Source organism: Talpa europaea (genome assembly GCF_964194135.1).
Source record: "Talpa europaea genome assembly, chromosome: 10".
Lineage (NCBI taxonomy): Eukaryota > Metazoa > Chordata > Mammalia > Eulipotyphla > Talpidae > Talpa > Talpa europaea.
The window spans coordinates 15,968,888-15,988,163 of NC_140077.1; the positions used below are offsets into that span (position 1 = coordinate 15,968,888).

The 19,276-nt window shown below is 39.9% G+C and overlaps 1 protein-coding gene across 4 annotated transcripts in view; it reads left to right on the plus strand.

Moving 5' to 3' along the window:
- SORCS1 (sortilin related VPS10 domain containing receptor 1) overlaps positions 1-19,276 on the plus strand; it is a gene marked incomplete at both ends in the record, with an annotated part of 470,229 nt that overhangs the window by 389,982 nt on the left and 60,971 nt on the right. For all 4 annotated transcript variants that reach the window (XM_084244881.1, XM_084244882.1, XM_084244884.1 and 1 more), the window contains 5 exons: positions 1,202-1,293; positions 2,645-2,752; positions 4,166-4,283; positions 5,785-5,915; positions 9,133-9,246. In XM_084244881.1, the coding sequence (XP_084101007.1) occupies positions 1,202-1,293; positions 2,645-2,752; positions 4,166-4,283; positions 5,785-5,915; positions 9,133-9,246 (563 nt within the window). The remainder of the gene's footprint in view (positions 1-1,201; positions 1,294-2,644; positions 2,753-4,165; positions 4,284-5,784; positions 5,916-9,132; positions 9,247-19,276) is intronic.

Sequence of the window (19,276 nt, forward strand, 5' to 3'; positions counted from 1 at the left end):
ATTTAATTATCATACAATAACTAGCACCATAAACTGAAATCTAATGCACAGGTAATCATACAACCATGAGAAAACTCTGCTTTAAAATTTGAACAGGAACAGAGACATTCATATTATAATCCACTGGCTGTTGACTGGGTTCAGACCTTCAGAGATCCTCAGCGTAAGTTATATATTTTGAGAACATGGCCAGGAAAGAAATTTCCTTAAGAACCCAAGGCAGTTGATATTATAGGCATGTAGGAACATGGACTACTAAGCTTCCTCTGGAGAATAAAGAGTCAAGACCCCAATTTTTATTTTTCTTTTAACACCCCAAGCAAAACAAATTCTCTATTTCTATAAGCTTGGGGTACACCTTGGCTACAAGAAGTAAACGAATGGGTAGAAAGATTATGTCTCCCAAAAAGGGTATACTAAAAGTGACTGTGAGAAAGTGCTGTTCATCTTAGAGCATCTAAAAGTTGTTTCTAGCCTGTCTCCATTTGACTCCAGACTGGTTTCTCCACATTTGGAGAACGATCCAATGACACATGTATCCAGAGATGATGATTACATTTTGATCAGAACTACTTGATAACTTGGTAAATAATCTATGATTTGAATAAGAACATCTTTGCTATATAATACTTAGAAACTTTGAAACCACTAATCTGAAAGGACATTATAATACTGTAAGTCTGAGCTCCATCAATTACAATATGTGGTCCTAAGCAAGTTACTTTCTAAAACTAACTTTGCTCATCTGTAAAAATGCAAATATTAGAGTAAAGTGTCTCTAAGTTTTTTTTTTTTCCATATAAAAATCCTAGACCTCTGAATCATATGCAGTGTTATAAATCTGAGTTGCCTTAATAAAATAAATAAAAATGTTCCCCAATATGGCAGTTACCAATATTCTCCCATTATTGTAAATGGGGATCATTAGAACATGTCCTAAGGAGGGAATATCGACATGACTACATAGATATTAGTACTTTACATTTCTTTGGTAGTTCACCTGGAATCATTTCATGCAACATCAACAGTGCTTGTAACCTTCCTTGTGAAGCATTATCTGTAACTCGATATTCCCAAAGATTTGGGGAATCCTAGTTTTATCAAGGGAGGGATTTTCCTTGCCATGTGAAGATGGATTCTCTGTACTCTGGGTGACTGGTTGTGAAGAGGTGTCCAGGCCATATGTGTTCTCCTCTTTCAGATCTTTGAAGAAGAGCACAGTGTTCTGTATCTGGATCAAGGTGGCGTGCTGGTTGCTATGAAGCACACCTCTCTCCCGATTCGACACCTCTGGTAAAGATACCTATTGCCCCTGAGGCCTCATGGCTCCTCACTGAGACCAGACTAGGGGCCAGGCTCATCAGACTGACTGTAGTAAAATGTCAGCATCGACTAGGACATAATGGCTAGTTTTGCTCTATTAAAATAATATTGTTGGCTGCAGTTTCACAAAAGAAAGAGAAAAAAGAGCTGGAGTGAGAGAGGGAGGGGAGACAGAAGTAAGGGAGAGGCAAGGAAGAGGGAGGGAGATTGTTTTTGCCCCTGAGAGAATTGTTTATGGTTTGCAAATATGACAGTCCCCTCCTCTGCACCTTATTCTCTCAGCAGAACCATGGGAGGGGTAGAATGGTGTGTCATGCATAATTTCTGAGTAGCTTAACATCTCGCAGTCACCTTTCCCCAGTAGCCTCTCCTGAAATTTAATATTTGCATTTATTGTATGCATTTTGTGGTGAGATTAGTAGTTCCTGACACTTCTGCTGTTGTACCATTTCTCCTGATCCTACTTCCTTTTCTTCCTTTTGGGGGATGACATTCACGACTCCACCTGTAGGTCTTCCACAGGTGGGTGTGCCAAGCCTGACTCTGAGAGGGGTTTCCAATAGATTGCCTCATCTGTGATTTTGAAAGTGACTCTCCACGTGTGAGCTTGCTCAAAATAAAACACCTGGTTTCCCCTCCAGGGTTATTTTCATTGGGTACTGGAGGAAAATCTGCATAAAAAAAAGAGAAATGGGCATAGCTTGGGAGGAGGCATCCATAGAGGATGTGAGGGCAGAAGACATCCTGCATGGCCTCCAGAGTCTCAGACTCCTCTCCTCTTACCTTCAGGAGCTTGAACTGTACCCATTCATTTAGAGTTTCAATTGAGACTTAGGAAGTGTGAGAGGGTGGCTGCTCAGGCCTTGGTCACTTAGAGGTAACTGGCTCAATTCCATTGAAGTAAATTTCATAAGTCCCTGCTCTTCAGAATCGCCTGCAAGTCTTGCTGCCCTTTTACAGTGAGTTTTGGAGAGGGTTACATTGAGATCTATGGAAATATCTAATGAAATATCCAAATTTAAATAGTCAGATCTAATGAAATATCCAAATTAAAAAAAAATTCTATCAAAGACTTATTATTTCCATTTCATGCATCTCTCCCCTTATTGATGTTGTAATACATCTGGGTACCAAATCATTCGGCTAACTGTATATTCCTACCTTCTGTTGTAATTAAGAACACTTATTCGTATGAAAGGCTCACTTTGACAATGCCCAAGTACTTCTGAAATGTATTCTCTCGGTTGATAGCATCTTTTCTTTGAAAGGGTCTTTGTTTTTCTTTTGAGATCCAGTGACTCTTAATTTTTTCTGTCATTAGGTTGAGTTTTGATGAGGGGAGATCTTGGAGCAAATACAGTTTCACATCTATTCCACTTTTTGTGGATGGGGTTCTGGGTGAGCCTGGGGAAGAGACTCTAATCATGACGTAAGTAGAAAACTATGATGTTTTCTGATCATACTATAAATCCTGAAGGATGTATTTTAGTTAAGTCTGCTTCGTTTGCTGAAGAGTAGGGACACATGTAGGTAGCCATTTCATGGCTTTTTACTAATTATTAGGGGACCCTAGTTATGAGGGATGGCAGCTAAAAAGGGCCTAATGTATTTCTTCCTATTTTGAATTGGCTTAGGAAATTAGAAATGGTCATTTCAATAGAAAAATGAAGTTACACATTTAAAACTTTAATAATACACAAAAACATGCAGAAAATAAGAGGCATATAAGAATGATTTCACTTTAAGACAAAACACAGAGCTTGATCAAAATCCCACAAAGGATTTTACTTTTCCTGGCTCTTTACCTAATCCAATTGTGAGGCATATTAGGAAAACCGTGAGAACAATCTGTTCTTGGGAAATTGCATTTGCACTCATTCTTGTCTGGAAAGTGATGATCATTAATTTGTGAAAGACTTGATTAATGACTTGCTTGCCTGTGGGCTGCAAAACATGAGCTTTGAATTTGAAATATGAAACTGTGATTTTTTTTTCCTTCCTCTGGAAAATTGGACATAGAAAACAGAGAGAAGGTTTGAAAGCAGTTGATCCTGTAATCAATGAAACTTTAAAAATCAAAGTGAATGAATTTTTTGATGCATTTTCCAAGTTTTTTCTTGCATCCTTCTTTTTTAATGATAACAAAGATCAACAAAACTTTAGTATGCTTAATAGCTACACCTTTGCCCATGGTAAATATTGCTAGATTGGCAATGTATCACATAATCTGTCTTTGTACAGATTTTATATTTATAAAATGCCAACTGAAAAAAAAAAAAAAAAACTAACCAAACAGGCCATTTGGTGGCTTTTTTCTACACCTAGGGTTGGTGATTGAAACATCTCATTAAATGTTCGAGTCTCTGTATAAGGAGAGTAGAATGCCAAATGATACTACTTGGCAATGCCACCCACTTTTCCTAGGGACTGGTGGGAAGGTGAAAATAGTATAAACCCTGGGCACTATGTGCATTAACTAGACAGCCTAGCAATATAATATTGGGCCATGTAGGATGCACCATTTGTGATTGTTTATGCAATCATTTTGGGGGCAGCCATTTATGTGGTATATAGCAGTGAATGTCTAAGTGAAACATTTAAAATTTGACACAAATTTGATTTTTGCTTGTTAACTCCTGGATCCTCAAGTTACCCATAAGAAAATGTATATTTATTAGTAGCCTCCTCCTAAATGTTCTTTAAGGATCAAGTGATATGTTTAACATATTATGATTAACTTTGTGCAAAAAGTGATCATTAAACACTTAGCGAATGCTAGCTGTCATTATAAATGGTGGTGTGGTTATCATTGTGTTCCTTTTTATCATGATGACCTCTGTAGAGTGTTCGGGCACTTCAGCCACCGCTCTGAATGGCAGCTGGTTAAAGTGGACTATAAGTCCATATTCGATAGACGGTGTGCCGAAGAGGACTACAAACCCTGGCAGCTGCACAGCCAGGTAGGAGCAAAAGGGCTGATCTGAGTCCCGGTGGGAGGCATGGAGTGTGTTGGGGAAAGCTCATTGCTTAAGTGTGGGAACTGGGGTTCCTATGCTAAAATGCCCATCTCCTGCTTTCTTAGATGGTTTGTGTCCTACAGCAGTGAACAAACTCAACATTTATGATTTGTTGTGAAGTCATTCCTGTTTTTATTGTAGCAGGATATAATGAGATAAAATTCAAATGTGCTTGGCTTAGACTTACAACTCAAAATGAAATACCAACTCAGCACAGAGATCCAAACATAATTTATCTGAGCTTGTCATATGGTTGCAGGGTGGGGGCACAAGCTATGGTGAGGGGAGGAAGACATCTTCAATTTTATCTAGCAATGCAAACAGAGGCAGAAAATAACTGAATTATGCTGGATGAGCAGTGCCTGAGAAACCTTTCCACCACCCACTGTGATTCCTGCAATTAGGTGGTCTTTCTTGACTCTTTCTAAGGAACTCATGGTACAAGAATGCAGAATTATTACTAGGAAAAGCCCCTTCATCGTGGCCCCTTTGCTGTTCAGCTCAGATCAAAATATTGGCTGAAAGCATCTCTTCTTTGATTTCCCAAGGCAGAAGGCTTCCTCTGGCTCCCTTAAAGGACATAGTTGAGGTTCTTTCTGTAAAGTTACCCCCACATTTAGGCAGGGATAAATTATATACCCCAAACCTAAACTAAGTAATATATTTGCACGTAGAGGTGTAATGGTTCCAGTTAAAATGAGTTTGCGCAAGAAAGAATGAATTTAGATCAGACAAAACTCTGCTCTGGTCCTTCAGGCACACAGATAATTTGTTGAATGGGGCAGGGGGGAGCATCAGCTAGAAATATCCACCTTATTCAGAGACTCAACAATAAAATTATCTCTCATTTACATTGCTGATATTTCCCCCTTTGGTATGCATGTGCGTGGCAGTATTCAAAGCTTTTATTTATTGTGCTGAGAAACACTGAATTGAGTCCCTTGCTTATCTGGCAGACCAACATAAAATCAGTGCTATAAAAGTTGTGTGGGCAATGGTAAAATAAACTCATGCAAATTAGATCTTTATATTTCTTAGCAATGCTCTTCTTTCATATACTCATAAATGATGAATGTATAAAACTTTTATGACAGAATTGAACTTAATTACTACATATTTGTTGGCAGTACACTTGTTTTTGGCTGAGTCTTAGTTATCCGGGTATCCCTGTAGCACTGCACCTGACACCTTGCCAAGTAAAGGCTTAATGAACACAGAAGAAATCCAGGACATTTTTGGCATGTCTTCAGTGCTTCGTAGGGTTACCTGTAAAGTAATTCTATAATAGGGCTCTAGATCTTGGAAAGTAAATGCTGTTAGCAGAGTAGGTTACCCAGCTCCAGATGACGCTGAAGTTTGAGGACATCTCCCTGAACCATCCTAATGTGGAGCTGGGCAGATCCCAGCCTTGTACCAACATACATGAGATCTTGTCTCCTTACAGGGGGAAGCATGCATCATGGGAGCAAAAAGGATATATAAGAAACGAAAATCAGAGCGAAAATGCATGCAAGGAAAATATGCAGGAGCTATGGAATCTGAGCCCTGCGTCTGCACGGAGGCTGATTTTGACTGGTGAGCTTGTGCTGTCGTCCCATGAAGTTGTTAAGCAAGTCAGTTTCATGTAGGACTGAATAAAAGCTTAGGCTTTAAATATTAGTGACATATATAGAATCAGGTAATAATACTCATATTCTGTGAACTTACCTCTTGGGATAGCATGGATCCATAGCTGTATGCATGGAATACCAGGGGTTCCATTAGACTTAAAGAGGATTCCAGAGGTGACTGGTACTTATCTTCATAAGTTTGATGCATCTCAGGACAAAAAGAGAGATCATGTCCATCCTATATTACTTAAGACAGAAGCACCGAAAATGGTATGCAGACTTCTCAGGGAGTAAGTGTATTGTGCTAAAGATAAACACTCTCTAGAATCTAGGGTTCCCAGTTGTGGTCTTATAAGGCAGCACATTTTCTGTTGCTGGAAGTTTCAGTCAGTCATTGGCTGCCTACTGCTCATGACATCTGTGGAAGACATTTCTGAACTTAATGCAAGGGTGAACTCAATGACATACCAATTCATGGGTCTCTGAACCTGCCAGTAAAGCACATTTCTCCCTTTACCTGGATTAAGCTCACGTAAACTAGTAAAGAACTGACTGAGAGATTTGGTTGTTATGCCACCTTTGTGCCATAGCCTTTTCTCTGGAGGTCTGCTAAGCAGGAAGCTAGCTTTGGGGATCAATGGTGTCCTGGCATTGTTCTAGGTCAGTGTAGAGCATTCTGGTAAGAGTTTAAATTATTCAGGATGAGTAACCTTAGCCACATCCATCTCACTTTCTATGCTCTGTTGCCCTTCTTTCTTTCTTTCTTTCTTTCTTTCTTTCTTTCTTTCTTTCTTTCTTTCTTTCTTTCTTTCTTTCTTTCTTTCTTTCTTTCTTTCTTTCTTTCTTTCTTTCTTTCTTTCTTTCTTTCTTTCTTTCTTTCTTTCTTTCTTTCTTTTTCTTTCTTTCTTTCTTTCTTTTTTCTTTTTCTTCTTGTTATGTTTTAGTTTAGAGAAAACACATTTGGTAAATATGGTCGATGATTGAAATTTGACCTATGTAAGAACCAAAGTCATTCCTTGAACAATGTTAGCTGTGTTGTTGTAGTCATAGGTTGCATATCTGATCATCAGAATAGCAGTGATTAGACTGGGATATGTGTATATTCACATCACAAATCTAAGTAAATCTAAGTAAATGTTTTCTGATGATAGACCCCTGGAGACATTCTCTGAATCAATAGTACTAGGCAGGCCTGGCAAAACTTCCACCAGCAGTTTGACTGATAGCTTAAGGCTGTCCCCCTCTCACTGGTAGACTGGGTAAGCCATGAGCCAGTGTCCTAGCTCTCTGGGGTCAGCCCTAGGGCAACAGATCTTAAGGAACATTGGAGCTCACAGGGATTCTGTAGGAGACTCTCCAACTGTGGATTTTATTTAATCAGTCAACATTATTAAAATGACAAAAATAGTGTATTCCTGGTCTACCTATGATACCCTGCAATACATTTACAGGGAATACGTCCATGGGATTTTTAAGTCAGCCATCCCATTCTTTTTTCAAAGCCTGGTGGTTTCTCTTCCATCCACTCTACTCAATAAGGATTTATTAAGGAAGTTAACATTTTCTGAGTGGTTTAGCTTTGGCCTTACCAAGTAGCCTTTTTTTAAAATTATTATCTTTTCCATAGAGCAAATGCATTCATTCTTAGAAGATGAAAGATAAAAAAGAGGTGAGATGCCCCAATTTATTGATTTCTCCTGGAAACAGCTGAACCCTTGGAATCTTTTCTACCAGGTCCCAAAATAAGGCAGCCTTTTGTTGTCAGTGTCCTTGTCCTTTTTTTTTTTTTTTTTAATGCTGTGCTATGTAGAATGAAGGGCACACAGGGAAAGGAAAGCAACCAAGCCTCTTCCTCCCCATTCTCAGGCCCTTCATTCTTGGCCCATATCTTGCATTCATTTGTGATTAGAATCTGCTGCTCATCCCACTAACTAAAATGTATTCTGAGAAATGGGAAATGAATCCTGAATAAGGCCACTGTGAGCTTTTCTGATCAAATGGGATTTTTGTAATTACATGATCTCTGAAAATACGTTGGCGGTCTCACCATGACCTTGTTGAATTTCTACCAGTAGCTGAAGCTTCATTGATTCCACTTAAGTGATGCATAGTGAAAGGTGATTGTCACTGAATGTTCCTTGGCTTTCTCTGGGTGGTGTGCATTCCTAGATACCCTTGCCTATCATTCTCCAACATCTGTAAAGTAATTCCCTGCAGTGAGCACTGGGTGTCCTGTAGGCAGAAATACTCTAAAGTCTTCCTGTGCATGCTGTCTTGAACCAGCACCAAAACCAGCTGATAGGCACAGAATCCTGAGTGCCAGCTGCGTGGTGACAGGCCCCTAAGCTGAGTCTACTTCTCCCTTCCTGATTCTTCTTTGTGCCAGCATCTCACCTCCATTATAGAGATGGGGCAGTTCATACTCACGCTTCCTGTTGTTTGTGCATGTGGTGGGGTGATTTGTTGTCATCCTCTGTGCCTGGGTGCTTCTTCCAAAAGCCAAGAATATTGGCCACTTTGATGCCCTTGGAGGGAAGAGAAAAGTCTTAGACTATTTCCAAACCAGAGAGAATATTTACAACAGCTAGTCCCAGCTAGCATTGGTAACTGACTAGTTCACACCTTTTCATTTGGGAATGCTCACGATGCCCCTGAAGGACATTGTCTTTTCTGTGACTTTGAAGCATATGGCTCTTGTACAGAGAGACCTGGCTCAGCTCGACTTGTTAGATGCAGATGTCTTGGAAGAACACCCCAAAGGCATTGCTGGTAGCAAGGACTGTGCCACCAGTAGTGGTATTAAACAATCCAAAGAAGCTTTACACTGAGTGCTGCCTGTTTGTCGGGTCCAACAACACCCAACACTGTGAATCCTCTGAAGACCGTACTCTTTCAGCTTAAAGGCATTTTATTAGAATTATTTGGAACTGACCCTTCATCTCTACGATGGCACATCTATTGCCTCCAAGTTAGCATTTCTTAGTCTGGCTTCTCCAGGATATTTCAATGGTAATTGATAGATATTCTGGCAAAACAATCCCTTTTTAGAAAGGCCTTGATTTAGTGAATGCCTGTTTTTCGACTCATTGACTAGAATAGAAATTGGCTGTGGCCTAACATGGCATTATTCTTCATAATTTTTCCACCTCCTGAAAGGTTTCTCTTGGCTCTTTCCCCAACAGTGACTATGGCTATGAGCGACACAGCAATGGTCAGTGCCTGCCAGCATTTTGGTTCAATCCATCCTCTTTGTCAAAGGACTGCAGCGTGGGACAGAGTTACCTCAACAGTACAGGGTAAGTGTCAAAACAATGACCTTGAGAGGTCAATATTGACTCCTTTTCAGCATATGTTAAACTTACAGGATTCCTTCTGGTCAAAGATCAGGCTATTTCATCAGAGCACTTTATTTGCTCTTGTTCATTTAAATTATGTAGCATAGATTCGCATTAATTGTGCAGGTTTTTGAGAGGATCCCAGCTGCAAATCAAGAGATGAAACCAGTTCCTTGGATGATGATGATGATGTTGATGATGATATAAATGTCATCATTTTTTGTTCTTTATTTCAGAACTGTTTATTTTTATTTTTAAAGATTTATTTATGCATACAAGAGCTGGAGTGTAGGTCAGAAGTGCAGGGGGTGAGAGCATTCACCAGAGGCAGAGTGGGGAGAAGAATAGGGGGATTGACTGTAATACACTGCTGAGGGGAGCAGTGGGTGAGATAGGAGAAGTCTGCCGTGCCATGTGGGCACCTCCCTGGCTGGGGATCGAACTCATGCTGCAGTAGTTGTGAATAGCTTCATAGTGCTGATGCTTAACCCCTTTGCCACCAGGGAGCACCCAATTTCAGAACTGTTTAATCATGTGAGACTACATTTTATCCACACTACATTTCAGTGGGGAAGGCCTATTTGTACATTTTCTAGTTTATACATGGAAATGTATAAATGAAAGAAGGTCATTGACATTTCAACGGTATATTATTGTCAGTAGGAATGGTTTCATCCAGTCGACACATGCAAGGCATACACTCTGATCTTTATAAACCTAGAATCATATTATAAAATTTTGTGTTTAGTGTTTTGGGTTGGGGGGTTTATCCAGTTTTATCTAGGAAAAAACAAAAAATGGGGCCTCCCTGGTGGTGCAGCGATTGAGCACTGGGTTGTGAAGCTGCTGCAGTGCCGGTTCGATCCCCTGCTGCTCCCTGGCCACCGGAGGAGGGTCCCACATGGCGCTTAGACCTCTCCTGCCGCCCGCTGCTCCCCTCAGCAGTGTACTTCAGTCCTTCTGCCTGCTCTGCTCCCCGCTCTGGCTCTGGTGAATTTTCTCACCCTCCCGGGCTTCTGACTGTACCCACTGCTTGTGTAAATAAATAAATACATTATTAAAAAAAAAAATGAAAACATCCCATGACTTTTCTACAAGTATAACTAATGTTCACAGACTTAAAAAAAAAAAAAACTATATGAAGCTTATTTGAATTCTAATTCAAATAATCTTTAAAAGATATTTGTGAACCATTTGGGAAATCAAATATGGACTGTTGATTTAGTGCTCTATGAGGAATTTCACACATATATATGAACATATATACATGTATAAATACTTTATGTTTACTTCTAAATGTTTATAATTATAATTTTTATATAAAGAGACATGAGGGCGAGAATTTTATCCAGAAACACCCGCACAGACACACCCACAACAATATTTGACCAATTACCTGGAAATACTCCATGGCTCAGTGCACTTTAACATTAAATTAATGATCACAGGCATGTTAGGTCATATCTAAACCTAAGTCTATTTATATTTATCAGATAACATTAACTAAATATATTAAAGCTGTTTATTTAGGTGTGATAATGTTACTTTGGTTAGGCTTAAAAATGTAGTCTCTAAAAATATTATCTTTATGATATACTTGATGTGTGAGATTTGTTTTAAAATGTTCTTTTAAAGGGTAAGTGTGGATAATTTTGAAGATGAGTTAAGAGAGGGCTGGGGATTTATTATACTATTTTATCTCAGAGCACATTGAAAATTTTGATATTAAAATTAAAAAAATAAGATGGGGAGTAAGAGAGAAGAAGGGGAGCAGAGCCTCCCCTACAGGCCAATCCACTTGTCAGTTCCTCCTCTCAGTTCTCAGCCCAGCACACAGAGATGAGGGCTTCCACATTACCATTCATGCAGTTCTGGACTTGAAATTTTTAAAGCTTTTTAATTAAAAAAAGGCCAAAATAATATCTACTATTCCTGTAAAGGAGGGAAGAAAACCTGGCCATGGACCTCAAATATTCTTCTCTGATGTTAGCAATTCCTAGAACCTTTAAATGAAGGAATAAGCTGTGATTTATTTGACTCCTACTGTGAAACTGAGGAAAATACAAATAACATTTCTGATTGAAGGGGTCAGTAATGTTTTCTGCATCTAGTACTGTGAGTCAGTGAACTAACTCAGACTTAATGGTGAAGGATTGCCAAAGAAAGCAGTTTTATTACTTACATGAACCAGCATGTTTGGACACTGTAAAGGGCATTTGAAACCCCAAAGCTGATTTCAGGATTGATTTTTTTTTTCACTAACTGAAGGAATTTGTATGATTCTCTCTTCATTATTGATGAGAGGAGGAAGCTGGACAGAAGGGTCTCAGTTGTCCCAGATTCTACTAAAATGGAATAAGGCAGAATGAAGACCATGACCTCTCACTTTTTAGGTTTTTAAGAATTTATACATACATGTAATACATATATATGTAAGAAAAACACATTATATGTGCATATACACACAATCATTTTTTTAAAGATTGACTTATTTATGCATGCAAGAGCTGGGGTACAGGCCAGAGATGTGGGGGGGGGCAGCTAGAGAATTCACCAGAGACAGAGCAGGGAGCAGAACAGGCAGACTGACCGAAGTACACTGCTGAGGGGAGCAGCAGGTGAGGCAGGAGAGGTCTGTTGCACCATGTGAGATTTTCCCTGCCTGGGAATTGAACTGGCACTGCAGAGGCTGCGGACAGCTTCATAGTGCTTAACCCCTTGTGCCACCAGGGAGGCCCCCACACACAATCATTTTTAAACTCCCTGTAAGTGGGTCTCATCATTCCTATGACACACTTATGATGTAAAAGTCATCTAAACCCTGACTCATAAAACAAAGCATCAGGGATGGTTTAATTATAATAGTCTATTCAATGGGTTTTTCCATCTATGACCTGCAAAATTTAAATTTAAATGTGCAGTTCAGCAGTAAGTGTTCAGGCACACAAATATTTGTGAATGAAGTTTATTAATCACATAATCATAGACTTTGCCTCCTGGGACTCGACCTCTACTCTCAGAGGTGTGTTGGTGTCGGTGGGTGTCATATGATAGCATCTGGCCCTAATCCACTGGCTTCATTCATTATAGTCAGACTTTTTGCAGAAAAGCATCAGCATCAGTGAGCAAATTTGTGCAAAGAGACCACATGGTAAATGCCAGTCATCAGTAGGTATAACTGTTCTTTTCTCAAAATTAAGGTGCTCCCAGGTGGAGGAGTGACCACCCACCTAGAGCCCACAGGCTAAAGTCAGGGGCAGCGGTGACACCCCCTAACTTCCCTCACCCCCTGTGTCCCCCCCCCACCCTCCCACCCCCACGATCAGTACATTGTCTAAACTACACATTTTGCTTTAGCAGCAAGAAGGCCCTTAGCCAGGACAAAGGCCTGAAGTCATCTTCAGAGAAGGCCTTACACTATAAAATTCCTGTTTGCGGTGTCTGTAGTCAGCCTAAGAGTTGGCCAGAGAAAATTGTAGATGAAATTGGAAAAGAATGCTCTGCTCTTCTTAATGTCACTCCAGCACCTCACCCTAATATCCTTTGTCTCTGTGTTGGTTCAGTGGCATTTTGTAAGCACAGATCTGATATTTAATGTTGTAGTCCATGCAGTATTGCCATGGAATATTTAGGTATTTTTAAATATACTTAATTACAAAAGGAATATGTACATATATTTTCTATGTTTAGAAAACCAACTTAGATTATTGCCCCAATCCCGGTGCCTTTTCCCATACAACTGTGCCCTCCTTGGCATATATTATTCCAGACACTTTTCTTTGGATTTGCCAGCAAATAATTATGCCTAGAGAAATGTGCGAAATTCATTTGGGAGTTGTTTTAATACATAATTTCCTACTGGATATATTTTTCTTCTACTTCCCTTTTTCATTTAAAAAGATATGTTAAACATCTTTCCAAGTCAGAATATTTAGGGCTACCTTTATTGTTTCATGTAACACCATAGTATTAAAGCACCTGTGATTATTTAGTCATCTCCCTTCATGGACATTTGGGTTATTGCATATTTTCTGCCACAGTAAACAATGCTGTAATTAACATTCTCATACCATAATAATTGTTATTAAAAACAGACAAAGATAATTGGAGTCTCTTTTTGACCATTGAAGGTGTTTCTCCTGTCTGGTAAGGCAAATTCCACTTAACCAACTGGCTATGTCTTAGACTTAAGTGCCTGGCATTGCCAATTTCTCCTCTAAATAGGTTAAAACTCTAACTTCCCACTCTGCATTGCTGGGAGTCTGGCACATGACAGCTTCATTGTCTTTTCTGCTATCCTTTAAAGATGCCAATGGATTCTGTAAATGGAAGATAAATAGGATTTTCCAAATGAGGAAGGGGTGGAAGGTCATTTCAGGCCAAATGAACAACAAATGTTCCAGGGAGAAATAAACATTAGAAGTTTTCTCAAGGACAAGCTTGGACTCCAGTGTCTAGAAGCAGATAGAATTAAAAAGCTGCATGTACCCTCATCTCTCCAATTTAACCTTGGGCAGCTCATGCTCAGTCAGTGCAGAGTCCACATTAGCTTCAGGCTGGTTTGAGAGCAGCAGAATCACAATGGCAAGGTCAGCTTCAGAGTGAGTTTCTCCATAAATTTTAGTCCCCAGGCACTTCTCTTGCCTTACCCTGTCCCTTACAGCAGAGTGTAGGGTACATCCATGCCCTCTGAACTTGAATTGAGTGGGGTCCCCTAGACTATGGTGCCTTGTCAGTCAAGCTTAACCAGTAAATCCCCTTGCATCACTTTTTGAGAGTTTAGTTGGAAGCATGAACATAAAACTTCCTTTTCCTTTTATTTTTTTGAATGCCTCACTTTATAAATGGTTATGGTTGCTTCCACCATCAGCGTATTGCCTTTATATATTGCCATGTTCTCAAGTTCACTCACTTCATGATGGAAAAATTCTAGCATCAGTTATTATGCCCAGTGGAAATGCTATTTTGAAGAGATGCCAGCATTTGTACCCACTTCACTGTGTGGAAGTGAATAGTCATACAATTTTTGTTTTAGTTCTTGACCAAGACTTTACAAAAGATAGTTTGAATGACAGCAGATGTGGGTGCACAATGTCCCTTCTGGGGGCTGTCCCTCCTTCTTGAGTGAGCTGTGTTGGTGTTCCTAATGTTTACACCAGAGTAGGAGCAAAGTTCTGCCATGCCTCCAGCATAAGCTCCTCACCTCTTTTACACGCCAACCTCACACCTTTCCACAGCCATTCCATGGAGATCAGGAGGCTGGGAATGGCATCTCTGACTATGTGGACAGAGGATGGAATATCATGGGGGAAGGGAGCGTTTGGTGAAAAAGAGAGTAACTTCAGAATGAAACAAGAGGCTTTAATCCAACCTCTGCCACTTAATAATGCGTTCTCTTTAGTTAAGTGACTATCTTCTTTTGAGATTTAGTTTCCTAACCTATAAAATCTTGCTGTTTGCTTTGGGGGGTTGATGAAATGTGATAGTATAAATGAGAATTCAGCACAATAACTAGTAGATTGTAGTCACTTTAAAAAATGCAGATATAATTACTGTCATCCTCTAAGTTTCCTCTGTTAAAGGGAAATACAAGGGGGAAAGCTGCTTTTTATTGTGTATCTATAGTCCAGACATTCATTTTTTTAAAAAGACTTATTTTATTTATGCATACATGAGCTGGGATGTAGGCCAGAGGTGAGGTGGAGGAGTGAGAGGATTCACCAGAGACAGAACAGGCAGATGGACCAAAGACACTGCTGAGGGAAGCAGCGGACGAGACAGGAGAGGTCTGCTGTGCCATGTGGGTAGCTCCCTGGCTGGGGATTGAACTCATGCTGCAGTGGCTACCAGTAGCTTCATAGAGCTTCTCTTAACCCCTTGTACCACCAGGGGGACCCAGTCCAAACATTTATTTGATACTTAATAGTCACTGCAATACTGAGATCTAAGCCCCTGCTTTCTCATCTGTAAAACAGAAATAATAACCTGCATAGGCTCATAAAGCCATATAATTGGAACAGTGTACAACAAAAGACACGTTCGTCCCTCTGTGCCGCTCAAGGAAGATAACACATTTACCTGATTAGTGAAGAGGTTCCTTTATTCAAATAAAATGAAGTCTGTATTCATTTGTCTATTTTCTTGTATGTTAGTGCCAAAGTAACCCCAATTTTATTCCTCTTTGTGTCTCTATTGGTGTCTGTAAATATCTCAGTTTGCACATACACAAGTACACGCTCATTTAGTTATACTTATATATGGTTAAATCTTGTTTATACTGTTTTGGATCCAGGGAGCATGCTGCAAATTTAAGTTGCTAAATTAACTTGGACATTGCTTGTTTCATACCAACCGTAAAAGATTCTGTAAATAAAAAAAGTGGGCATTGGGCTGGTTTATTCTAAGAATCCAAGATAATCTTCTCAAGAGACAGATTTCTTCTTGCTGTTAAGCTGGAGGTATTTCTAGATGTGTTTAGAAAATGTGTGTATAGAAATTTCTGTCTGTGGCGTTTACTTAGAGGAGCCATTAATCCCTCATGGAAAAATGTACAGTGTCAGCTCTCCTTGTTCCAAGGAACTGGTTTCTCAATATACAATGTGAATATTTATTCAGTAAACTTAAAGTAAATTTAAACTATCATCAGTTCTGTATAAATATAAGAACATTTAGTTAGTCTAGGAATATATATATATATATATATATATAAACATGTAAACTCTAGCAAAATGGTATCTTCTGTATTATCAATATACATCTGGAATGTTCAAAATGCTTTCTGTAAGCATATTCCTCTCTCTATAAGAGAAACACGTAGACAGTAGCCACTCTGCTGTTGCTCTGTTGTCCCTATTTCTAAGATCTTTTGGGGACTATGTTCTTTTCCCAAGTGACCCATTCATAGTGCCAGCTAGGGATTTTGATGTTCTGTCTGATCTCAGCAAGATTTATCTGTGTGCATCATAGAGAATAATTGCTTTTAAAAGTCGTGCATGTGTTTAAAGTCCACAGAAAGGAAATCGCTTGCATTATTTACAGACTCACACTGCAGGGGCCGTGTAGCTGTTTTCTAGCAAAACACCATGCTGTTGTCAGCAGACATTCAATAATTGTTTGTTGCTACAACGTTGACTCTTCAGAGTGCCTTTCTTTCCTTGTTTTCATGGGATGGCATCGGGGTTGGGAAATGAAGGTGACTCACTGCGCATGGACACCTAGTCCTTGCAGAGCTGTTTTTGCCCACACTGATGGTCTAGGCACTGAGGTTCCCACTCTGGCAGTACAGCACACTGACTAGGGCACAGAACTCCTATTTGTCCCCACTGTGTCCTTGAGAAACTCTAAACTATATCTTCTGTTCCTTACAGAGGGCTTGTATGGGTGATCTTTGACTCCCTCAAGCTCTGACATGTGTATGACCCATTTGAGATGATTTCAGTGTTAGGATTTCTTGGGCTACAGTGCTCAAAAGCAAGGAGCATTTCTTTGCCTGAATTTGTTGTGCAATCAATTGACACCAACAGTGGGTTCTTTTTGCTGTAGCAATTGAGATACTTTTTCAACTTTATTATGATACTTCATGTTAAGTCATTTAGTTTAATGTGGCCATATGTCACTTTTCAACAAGTTGGCATTCACATTCCATTTACTTTTCAAATTAAATGGCCTGTGCTCTATCCTGCTTAATTGAAGCAAAGATTTTTCCCCTTCACTCGGCCTTCCATCTCCTGACAGCCCCCTAATCCCAAGGTCTACTTATCAGTTCAAGGGAAGAGTCCTGAGAACTGTTGCCTTGAGGAGAAAAACTTGGAAAAGCTGCTTAATTTAATCAACTGTGAAACCCCATTCATTCTGAATGTTGCCCTGTGTACTCGCAGGATTATCGTTGACTATGAGCACATCAACACTTCTCAGCATACCTCTACATATCAGTTGGCTCATATAGAGCCCCCTTGGGGTTTCACCTGTCTGCTGCTGAAGAGCCACAGTGAGTCAAAGCCAGCATGTCAGGTCTGCTTTCCTGGGTGCATGGCATGGTCTCTATTCATTAGAACTGAGGATCTCCGGTATCATCACCATTGTTATCCCCAAGGCAGTTTCCCTGGGTGTATGAGTGGAAGAACCTCAGTCCCAATGGGTAAGCCACTGTAGCCCTGGTTCTCCAATGCCAAAGATCTATAGTTTTTAAAAAAAGATATTTCGGGCCTCCCTGGTTATGCAAGAGGTTAAAGCACCGCACAATGAAGCAATCCGCAGCCTCTGCAGCACAAGTTCAATCCCCAGCCAGCCAGGGAGCAACCCACATGGTGCAGCAGACCTCTCCTGGCTCACCTTGCTGCTTCCCTCAGCAGTATCTTTGGTCAGTCTGCCTGTTCTGTTCCCCACTCTGTCTCTGGTGAGTCCTCTCACCCCTCACATCTCTGGCCTGTACCCCAGCTCTTGTATGCATAAATAAATAAATCTTTAAAAATAAATAAATAATGATCTTTTAATTTACCCATCTGATTAGACACACATAGCTCTTTTAGACCATTGCATACCTTCATTGCAAAGGTGGCTGGTCTGGGAAGATACTGTTTTTTCCATGCTCTTACCCAAATCTAGTCCCTCTCAACCTCCCAAATTCGCACCATTTCTTAAGTTTAGTTTCATTTTAACAGGGAAGTTATTCCCTTACAAGTGAAGGCATGTGAAAGGACAATCCAGGAAATTATTTCCATTGTGAGAAAAATAAGGGACCTCACAGCTCAGTTGACAGTGAGTCCTACCGTGGCGACAAGAAGACCTTGATTCCCAGCTCTACCTTGGTTAATGCATGTGATGACTACTGTGAAAAAGGGGGAGGGACTACGTCAAAGAAAGAAATGCTTTTGGAGCTGATTTTTAGAGAATAAGTAGAAGCTTCACCTGAAGAAGGCAGAATGACCATCACAAGCAAAAGGAGGCAAGTGGGCTTCAGCAAGGCCTGAGCACAGGAAGCAGGCTGGGCAGTGAAAGAACCAGGGCTGGGCTAGGGAAATATGTTCAGGGCAGAGTATAGACCTGTATTTTGAACCTGAACTTTACTTTTAAAAATAAACCCATACAGAGTTTTAAATGACTTTAAGAATAATTTGATGAGACTAAATTTGGTCTTAAGATTAGATAATACCAACAATAAATTACCAACAATAAAAGGTAAGTTTCTATTTTTCAGGAACGTGTTTGTTTAATAAAATGATATTTAATACTTAAATTACTTTTATCTAACTTTTAAATATTATTTTTTTTCTTTTTTTAAGATTATTTATGCATACAAGAACTGGGATATAGGCCAGAGGTGTTGCGGGGGTGAGAGGATTCACCAGAAACAGAGTGGGAAATAGAACAGGCAGATCAACAAAATACACTGCTGAGGGGAGCATTGGGCAAGTCAGGAGAGGTCTGCTGTGCTATGTGGGTGTCTCCTTGGCTGGGGATAGCTTCATAGTGCTATCCTTCACCCCTTGTGCCATCAGGGAGGCCCTTAAATATTAACTTCTTATAACATGCCAGATTATGTGCTAAGCCATTTTGAACGTATTGTCTCATTCAATTCTTCCAAGAACTTGGTGAAAGATTCTGCAATTATCCTTACTTTATAGGTGAAGAACCCAAACACTTGAGAGAGTTGGGTAAATGGATCAAGTTAGTATAATAAGTAGATCCTACGTTTAAGCGCGTGCAACACTTTGTTGGTGACAAACAAAGTTACCCATCAGAGCAGCCTCCTTAATCCTGACTGCATTTTAGAACCACAGGGGAGTCATCAGCCCTAGAGGTGGTCCTTGGCATCAATATATTATGAAATTGCCACCTAGTGATTCTAAAGGGCAGACAGAGTCCTGGTCTGCTGAGCTAGACTATCCTGTCACCCTAACATACACTGAATAATCATAAATGCCTATATTCCACCACCACCCCAAATCATAAGGGGGTGGAAAATTACTAATAGTAAAATCATAGAAGATGA